The 9,444-nt window shown below is 38.4% G+C and overlaps 1 protein-coding gene across 4 annotated transcripts in view; it reads right to left on the bottom strand.

Moving 5' to 3' along the window:
- Positions 1-531: 531 nt before the first annotated feature.
- Positions 532-9,444, bottom strand: part of LOC123745011 (E3 ubiquitin-protein ligase TRIM21) — a 35,494-nt gene continuing 26,581 nt past the window's right edge. For 3 of the 4 annotated variants that reach the window (XM_045725260.2, XM_045725262.2, XM_069306329.1), the window contains exons 2-8: positions 8,699-8,779; positions 7,054-7,893; positions 6,307-6,492; positions 5,169-5,325; positions 4,621-4,730; positions 3,347-3,535; positions 2,087-2,362 (exon numbers count right to left, since the gene is read on the bottom strand). In XM_045725260.2, the coding sequence (XP_045581216.1) occupies positions 2,303-2,362; positions 3,347-3,535; positions 4,621-4,730; positions 5,169-5,325; positions 6,307-6,492; positions 7,054-7,893; positions 8,699-8,779 (1,623 nt within the window). In that variant the 3' untranslated portion in view covers positions 2,087-2,302. Of the gene's footprint in view, positions 2,363-3,346; positions 3,536-4,620; positions 4,731-5,168; positions 5,326-6,306; positions 6,493-7,053; positions 7,894-8,698; positions 8,780-9,444 lie in introns of all 4 variants that reach the window. The other variant, XM_045725261.2, reaches the window with a different exon arrangement.

The raw sequence follows: 9,444 nt of genomic DNA, 5'->3' as shown, positions 1-9,444 counted from the left end.
CTGAAATTGTGCTTTACAAGCACTGTTTGTTATGCATGGACTTCAGAATTGGTTTGTGTAGTGGGACATAGAGTTAAAATTGATATTTTGAAGCCATGCGTAAGATCAGATGTTTGCAAGTTGGACTCTGTATTCCTCCTCAAAACAAAAGGTATAAAAATTGTCAACCACTGCCTTTGTCTCAATGTTCACATGGCAAACATTATCCCTTAGACAGCAGTTATCTTCAAATGTTGATTCACGGGGTAATGAGATTATCATGATATGATGATTTTTAACAATTGTCTGGGTTTTACATGTATGATACAAATAAGGATGTAATGGCTCTGTGGAAGTATTGGCATTTACCATGACCCATTAAAAAATTGTGCTATCGTTTCATGGTTGTTACTATGTAAATGTGATTATCATCATGGATGTTACTAGGTGAATGTGATCATCGTCCTTGTATAAATTGTCATCATAATTACAGGATACATATACTAATGAGGTATACCAGGTAAACCAATCATTGAACAGGGAAAGAATAGCTTGTACTCGTCATCCCTTTGTATTTTACCTCAATAAACTTGTTTCAATTTCAACCGATCATCAATTGAACCATTATCATGCAATACATTGTACTATAGCAAGAACACAATAAAGTAGCAGTCACAACTGCAAGAAAAATGACAGGTTGGATAACAAGAACCTTTCAAACAAGAAATGCTATACCAGGGATACTTTTCAAGACACTAGTACTCTCCAGAGTGAATACTGTTGCACAATGACAGCCCCTTTCAAAGCTGCAGAAATTGCTGACCTAGAGTGTGCAGAGATCTTCTACTGCTAGAATCCACTCTGTAAAACATCTAAACTATTGGTACCGACTAAAATGCCTAAATCTGTATTCTCTAGAGCGCAGGTGGGGGAAGAGACATAATAATTTATATGTGGAAAATATTAGAAGGGCTGGTCCCAAATCTGCATCAAATAACATCAAATGATACCAGAAGGCATGGCAGGATTTGCAGAATACCCCCCGTTGAAAAGCAGAGGTGCAATAGGTATTCTGAGGGAGAACTATCAACATCAGAGGCCCGAGACTGTTCAACATGCTTCCACTACACTACACAAACTGGTAGACCCCTCAGTGTTAGAGAACTTGATAAACACCTCCAAAGGATACCTGATCAACCAGGCTGTGATTCATATGTCAGGCTATGAGCAGCCATGTCCAACAGCCTGGTTGACCAGTCCAGCAACCAGGAGGTCTGGTCAAGAATCAGGCCACTGAACGTTTAGCCCCAAGATCTGTGCAAGGTGTAGCCTGTCATCTGTGGGTGACACATTGGTGGCTTATGGATTTATTTCACTCCATACTCCAACACGTTTTGTGCCAATTAAACCGTATGTGTATATTATGTCTATATCCTTTCACTACTCTATATGGTTGTAATGAAGTATATTAGGTAAACCAATCATCAGTTTAAACATTACCATATGTGAATTATGTGATTTATCAAGTTATTCAACACACACACTGTTGTAAATATAGGAATAAGTGATAAACAATCGGTGAAACATCTGAGGATAATACAGGAGCCATGTCTCGCATACCTGTCAGCAAAATCGGGCATCGTGTGTTGACAGATACCATACCACATAGCTAGCACGCAATCTTTCAGAGTGCCTCCACCCAGTATTAAAAAATAAAAAAATACCTTTTGCATAAAAATTAATACAGCAATTCTATAATAATTTTTTTTTTAAATTACTTTTTGTGCATGAGCAGGAATGATCGTTTAGCTATAGCCGCTGCCAAAGGGTTAAAAAGTTAGGCATTGCCAACATATCAATCAACTCTAAACGAACCACAGCAAATAGAAAACAAATACATCAATAAGTTATGAATAATTGCTCAATGAACACCCAACATAGTGATGGTGTACTCACATTAGTGTACTTTCTCTGGGCTTAGACCAAACCAAAAGCAACGTTCAGCACTTAAAAAGTAGATAATCCATGGGAACATAATTCACCCCATTGCTAATGACCAATTGTACACTATTTCCCTTTCACGTATATGAGTAGTAGTAAAAATATGCATTCATAACATTTAATAGGCATAAATAGTTACATGTATAATTTATCTTTTTCAGCATGTAAAATACACTGTATAAGCATTTTTTGTCTGACCTCATGATGTACAGTATCCAATTTTCTTTTCTAATAAAGGCAGTGTAATGGAATCTTTGTTAAAGTATACTAGTTTTCAATGTATAGTATACTGTATTAACTTCAGACTTGTTCTCCTGTCAATCTAATATCCGCCATAGTAGGGTGGCTGAGGAGCAAATGTTCCGGGATTGCTTCCATCTCTCTGAAAATAAAAACTTTTTTAAGAAATAATACAAGACTAGTATTTTTCCACCTTGCACTTTGATATCCTGGCTTAGTGGCTTCTCTAAAGGCACCTTTACAAGTTTGCCACACAAATAATATCATAGGGTTCTATCTTGAAGGATATAATTTCCCTGTCAGACAGAGGAAACTGGTACTCAAGACTTATTGAGGTCCCTTGGGCCAACTACTGACTACACCTAAGATTCAACCCATAATATTTGCCTAACCTCTGGGTACATATTTACTGCTAGACTCACAGAGGCATCAGGTGAAAGGAAACGATGCCCAACCATTTCTGTACCTTTGGCATGAACTCATTAGTTATAAAGTGAATTCATAAATATTTGTGTCTACTATTACAGAACATTTTTAAGTCTCTTATCCATTGGTCAGAGGAGAGGATTTGCAAATCTTTCTTTCCCTCCCAAACTGAGGGAGGGAATTATCAGGGAAAAGTGCCAAGCCATTACGACTATGTAGCACTTGGAAGGGGTCAGGATAAGGATTTGGGATGGGAGGGCAGGGGGGAGGTGTAAGGAATGATGCCCAACAACTTGGACGGTCGGGGATTGAACGCCGATCTGCATGAAGCGAGACCGTCACTCTACTGTCCAGCCCAAGTTTGCAAAGCACTGAACTGCCTCCAGGTCATTACAGCACACAATCCATTACCACAGAAATGGGACAATTTGTAGCAGCCACCCAAGAGTATATTACTAAACAAATTGCAAGTCTCCAGGTTTTCCCACCTTCGAGAAAGCACATATAGGTTACACTTAACAATATTAAAGTTTAAGCAATATTACTAGGTATGCAGAAATGGAAGAGTCAGAGGCTTGCATTTGATACAACAAATTAACTATGATAGCACTACAATGTAATAAATTTACAAGTAGTGTTGAATACTGACAATAAACAAGTAAGAAATGACAACATTTTCTTAGTGTGGTTTCTTACTAACCTTGAGAGTTTGCATTTGCTGTTCTAATAAGTGTGCCTCTTCATGCATACCATGTAAATGGTAGTAATCAATCCATTCCTGGGAGTAGTTACATGGCTGAGTAAGAGGAGGACATGTAACTGGCACTACTGCTGCTGCTGCCATCACTCCGGGGGCTGGTGCTGGTGGCCCAGTCCCTTTTAAATGGTCCTGTAAATGTCCAAAGTTAACCAACAACTGCAACATCAGCTCGTCTTTATGATTAAATTAATACAACAAATTCTTAACGTAACTACGACACAATCTAATATTTACATTTCTACACATTTAAGAGCACTTTAGGTTCTAAATTTCAAAGTTTATTTTCAAGGGTTAAAATAGAAAAACTTTATTTGTTCTACATCACAGTTAATAGAAGCCAATACATCCAGTAGATGATGTAAGTGAAATGGGTAAAAATGGATGAATCCAGGTATGTGAGGCCGGACTACTATAGTGTTAAGTAACCCAATAAACCCCCTGATATGTTGGTCCTAAGTAACACGTTATGTTGTCAGGAAAGTACTTTTCATTGGAACGGAACTAAATATAATGACCCTGTATAGTGCTGATTCGGTTAGTGATTTAGTTTCCAATCCTAGGGTATTATTTGTATCCCCATACAAATTATTCTTAATTTTTGTATTAACAGTTTACCCAAATGGTGGTATGATAATTTTTTTGTTTACATTTTTGGGTGCATAATAAGATTTTGGTCAAACAATATGAAGAGAGCCGATTCATTGCAGCCGTGAATTATTTTGATTCGTCAGAGCCCTTGCCTGACTGTCTTCCCCCCCCCCTCATTCCTCCTAATATGGTAACTGGCCTGTCATGCTAAGTACAAAATTTCCCATACCATATTTAAACAGAAAAATACACACAAAGGGTTAAGTTTATATTTTGATATCTAGTTCAAATGAGTGAACATTTTTTAGTGAACTAAGCACTAGTTGCTTAGCACAGATTCTATATTTTTTCCTTCATCAGTGATCTAAGGGAGCCGGTCGGCCGAGCGGACAGCACACTGGACTTGTGATCCTGTGGTCCTGCGTTCGATCCCAGGCGCCTGCGAGAAACAATGGGCAAAGTTTCTTTCACCCTATGCCCCTGTTACCTAGCAGTAAAATAGGTACCTGGGTGTTAGTCAGCTGTCACGGGCTGCTTCCTGGGGGTGGAGGCCTGGTCGAGGACCGGGCCGCGGGGACACTAAAGCCCCAAAATCATCTCAAGATAACCTTAAGATATCTACTTACCATTATGCTTCTAGCTTGCTGTTCCATAATCTCGGCTTCTCTGTGCATTCCGTAACTGCGGTAGTAACTAGCCCACTTGGCCAGCTGTGTAGGATAGTCTGAATGACCACCTGGAATTATAATCTAATTTTAATTTGGCTTAGAAGCAATATAGTATATCTTCAAGTACTTTATGATAGTGACAATTAGCTTTTTCCAGCCTACACCAAGATGGTTACTAAAACTAGAAAACAATAGTGGATTACATATGCTTCCTACAAAAAATATGGACGTTCTTAAAGCATGCTAAATAGTATTTAAGACGGAGAATAAATATAAAATACAAAATTGGTTTTAAGAACGAGGAATACCTTCATACCTTTAGTTAATACAATACAGTACTGATATAACAAGACAAACTGATGATACTTATACAATGCAGTATGATATTATAACACCTATTTCTATATTTATGTAACTATATTATCATCAATTTATAATCAGAATTTTGTTTAATTTTTATTTCCCAACTAATAATCAAGTTTAGCTAGAGATTAAAACTAACTCGCCTGAGCAGTATGCATGTAGGTGAGTGAAAGGTGGTGCCCTTGTTAGTGGAGGATGGGGTGTGCCGCCTCCTAGACTGCCAACACCAGCTTCTGGTGCTTCTGCTCCACTGACATTTGCAGAGGGGTTATTGTCTCCTGGGGTGGCTTCAGACAGGCCCTGAATATTAAGAATTGTAAAATATATATTACCCCATTTTCTTTATTCAATAAAGGTAGGATACCAATTAAGCATAGACAGAGATATCATTTTATAAATATTCTTTGGCACTCATCCATTCACCATAACTTGCACTTGCGTACTGTTCACACTTGTCCCACAATTCCTCAAACAGTGAAAATTAACAGTCCACATCCCAAGTACACATGAGGATGACATTCACAAAATCCAACTTGTAGGGGGAATCAATGATTTGTGACCAGCTCAAATAGTTCTTGGGCAGGAATACTCTGTATCAAAAATGTTTTCCAGGTGTTCGAGCTGACAATATTAGACACTGTGTATAAGGTGCGCGAATGTGCAGTAAGCAACACTCTTAATGTTCATATAAGACAATGTAAAAAGAACAAGGTTGGAAGAATTGCTGTAAAATTTTAAATTGATGATTTTGCATCTGAAAGTTAAAATTGATAACATTAATTTCAGTTCTTCTGAGTTGTACAACTGAAAATGAGTGGTTCAACACAGCTTTCAGATTAAATAATTGCTTAGTCTCATTGTTTACAGGAAGGAGAATATTCAAGAAAACGTAAGATAATTTTTATGAGCAATACCAATTACACAATAGATATGCAAAAATTTAGTTTGATTTAGAAAACCAATTATCAGGCTAAGCATGCAATTCCAGATTATAATCTTCACAATTGATAGAAGAAATAAAGCTGGTGTTGAAGTCATACTATTAAACCGTGCATAAAACTTACAATGAAAAGTCGTGGGATACTGTGAATATCAACTCAAAATCTAAAAACATCAAAAGATAATCAACAAAACATAGAAACCATAGGCTTAATATACAGTATCTATTCAACCATTCATCATTGATAAGCATACATACAGTGTGATCAATTTCCAGAAATGGTCAAATCTACAATGATACTTTTCTCTTTGATAAGGAGAGCATGATGCAAGTCCACTAACCTTTGTTTGCATAAGCGCAATAAGCTTTTCTTTAATTGATGCAGATGGTTCTTGCGAGTTGATTGTCCTCTCTTGCCCTGTTGTGGTGATGTCCTGATCTCTGTCAGTGCGATCTTGAGCTTCAGTGCTATTTTCTTGATCATAGTTTCTCATCATGTCAAGGGCAAAGGCAGTCACTGTATGCATCTAGTGTATGAGAAAAAAGCAATAACTTTTCTACAATATAAAATTATTAATATAGTTGCAGGCAATGAGTCACAATAACATGGCTAAAGTATGTTGACCAGACCATACACTAGAAAGTGAAGGAATGACGACGTTTCGGTCCATCCTGGACCATTCTCAAGTCGATTGTGACAATCGAATCAAGACAATCGACTTGAGAATAGTCCAGGACTGACTGAAACGTCGTCGTCCCTTCACCTTCTAGTGTGTGGTCTGGTTAACATTAATATAGTTGTCTTAAATCAAATAATAATTACTACTGTGTGACAACCGATACAGAGAAGACAATTGCAATACAAGTCTAGAGCACTTAGCCATACATGTTTTAGAATATTTTCCATCGGCCTTTACATCTTTATTAAAGAGATTATTGCATCAACTATGGTACCTTGCAATGCTAAAAGCAAAATACAGAAATACAAAATATTGTTAATGAACATGTAGTCAGGTTCAAGATAAAATCAACGTAGCATAATATTCAATGTTTATGAACATAAATTTTTAAATATAAATTCAACTAACCTTCAGTGATGAGGAAACAAGTGATGTTTCAGGGAACTGCTCAGTACACTGAAGGTTCCAGTTTCTAGTATCTGTTTGGACATGCAATGCATCACAAACAGCATCACTAACTTCCTGCAGTGTGAAACTGGCCCCGAGATTAGTTTGCTCAGCTTCAAGAGATTCCATTTTCTGAAGGCCTTCATCAAGAGTTCTCTTTATTCTTTCCCTTTCATCTCGCAATTTCTGCATCATATCCTTATGAAGCTGCACTTCTGCTTTCAGTTGGCTGATATGGTCTTCATGATCCTTGATCCAGGTCTCCAAGTAAGCATCATAATTTTCAAGATGGTCTGTCACTTCCTTGCACTTATTAATATCAGTGCTAATACTGTTTGTATGAAGCATCTTTGAGTCATCTACCGACTTTTTTATAGATATGACTGTGCAGGTGCTACTTGGATGATCAACAACAGTACACACATGACAGATATACTCAGCACAAGTGGTGCACTGGAACAACTTGTACTGTCCATGATCTTCACAATGCCCTGCATTAAGTACTGGGGCCCTGATTAGAGGGTCAATACTTGTTCTGAGGTGCTGGTCAGTTACCACTGATTCACTGGAAGAATTGTCGGAATCCACCAACTCTAACAAAGCAAAGTTGATAGGAAGCTGCTCAGCTTCTGTAAGGGCTTGTTCTGTTCGGCAGCTAGGGCATAGTATAGTGCTGTTGTCCTTGATCATGTTGGTAATGCAGATAGAGCAAAATGAATGACCACATGAAACCAACATGCGTGGACGTCGGACCTCTGTGTCAAATCTCATGAAGCAGACTTTACAGTCTCCTGGATCATCCTGGCGATAAAAATTTTAACATACTGTATACCCGATAGCTTTCAAAGACATGATTTTACCTAAAAATTAAACACAATAACCAGATATATTTCAATCACATGTAAGCAACTGAGAGGGGCACAATATACCCATATGTTGTCATATCTTCGTATATGAGCAGAGCAATGTTAAGAGCAATATAGCAAAGGTTTCCATAATAAGTACAAATTACCTTGATGGTGATAATAGTGGTCAAGCTGTTTGTAATAAAGGTAATGTACGAATGTTGGGAGAGGACAAATCTGTGTTGTGGTGGTGATGGAAGTGGTGGTGGTGCTGGGAGTGGTCATGGTGTTGGAACTGGTGGTGATGGAAGTGGTGGTGGTGCTGGGAGTGGTCATGGTGTTGGAACTGGTGGTGATGGAAGTGGTGGTGGTGCTGGGAGTGGTCATGGTGTTGGAACTGGTGGTGATGGAAGTGGTGGTGGTGCTGGGAGTGGTCATGGTGTTGGAACTGGTGGTGATGGAAGTGGTGGTGGTGCTGGGAGTGGTCATGGTGTTGGAACTGGTGGTGATGGAAGTGGTGGTGGTGCTGGGAGTGGTCATGGTGTTGGAACTGGTGGTGATGGAAGTGGTGGTGGTGCTGGGAGTGGTCATGGTGTTGGAACTGGTGGTGATGGAAGTGGTGGTGGTGCTGGGAGTGGTCATGGTGTTGGAACTGGTGGTGATGGAAGTGGTGGTGGTGGTGCTGGGAGTGGTCATGGTGTTGGAACTGGGTGTGTTGGGAGTGGTGGTGGAACTGATGGGGATATACTTTTATTTTTTACCTTTTTATCTGCCATTGTTAGACCAGAAGAATTAAGTGCCCGTGTTAAATGAAAATTGACCAAGAAGTAGTAAAATATTTTCTGGAAGAAAACAAAAAAATTTCATTAAAAATTGTAATTGATAACTTAAAATTAATGAACATTATATTCAACAACATTAGACATGCATAATTATAAAAATTTACAATATGCAAGCTTTAAGTAAATCAAATTCCTGTTGATTATTTGAACCGTTGTGACCTTAGTACTACCTTAGTAGTACTGTACAGTTAGTACAGTAAGTACTGTACTTATTACAGTACTACCTTACTCAAGGTAAGGTAGTACTGTTTTACAGTACTAAGAATTGACCTCATAACCACTATTATTTTATTATTAATTGCAACTATTTTTAAACAAGCCAAGTCGAGGATCAGCCGCGGGGACACTAAAGCCCCGAAATCATCTCAAGAAGAAGAAAGCCTAACCTATCATAAGCTAATGAGAATAATCAATTTTTGGTGTGTGCGTGTCCATAAGGTGTATGACGTCATGGTTTTTGGATGCTTGTGGCACAGAGTGCACCACAACATGCATCAAGTACTGTATGCTACATGCTACTCAAAGTGCACCACGACCTTGGCCGTGGTGCACCAAACGCTTATACCAAGCATAGCACAACATACAAGTATAATTAGGGTCATAGCCAAAAGGTCTTGGGTTAAATTCCTACAGCTGGATAGTAGTGTTTAGGTCAACGTCTCCTT

Source organism: Procambarus clarkii, chromosome 57 (assembly GCF_040958095.1).
Source record: "Procambarus clarkii isolate CNS0578487 chromosome 57, FALCON_Pclarkii_2.0, whole genome shotgun sequence".
Lineage (NCBI taxonomy): Eukaryota > Metazoa > Arthropoda > Malacostraca > Decapoda > Cambaridae > Procambarus > Procambarus clarkii.
Note: the sequence above shows the minus strand (reverse complement) of the source record. Positions and strands in the feature narration are given on the sequence as shown.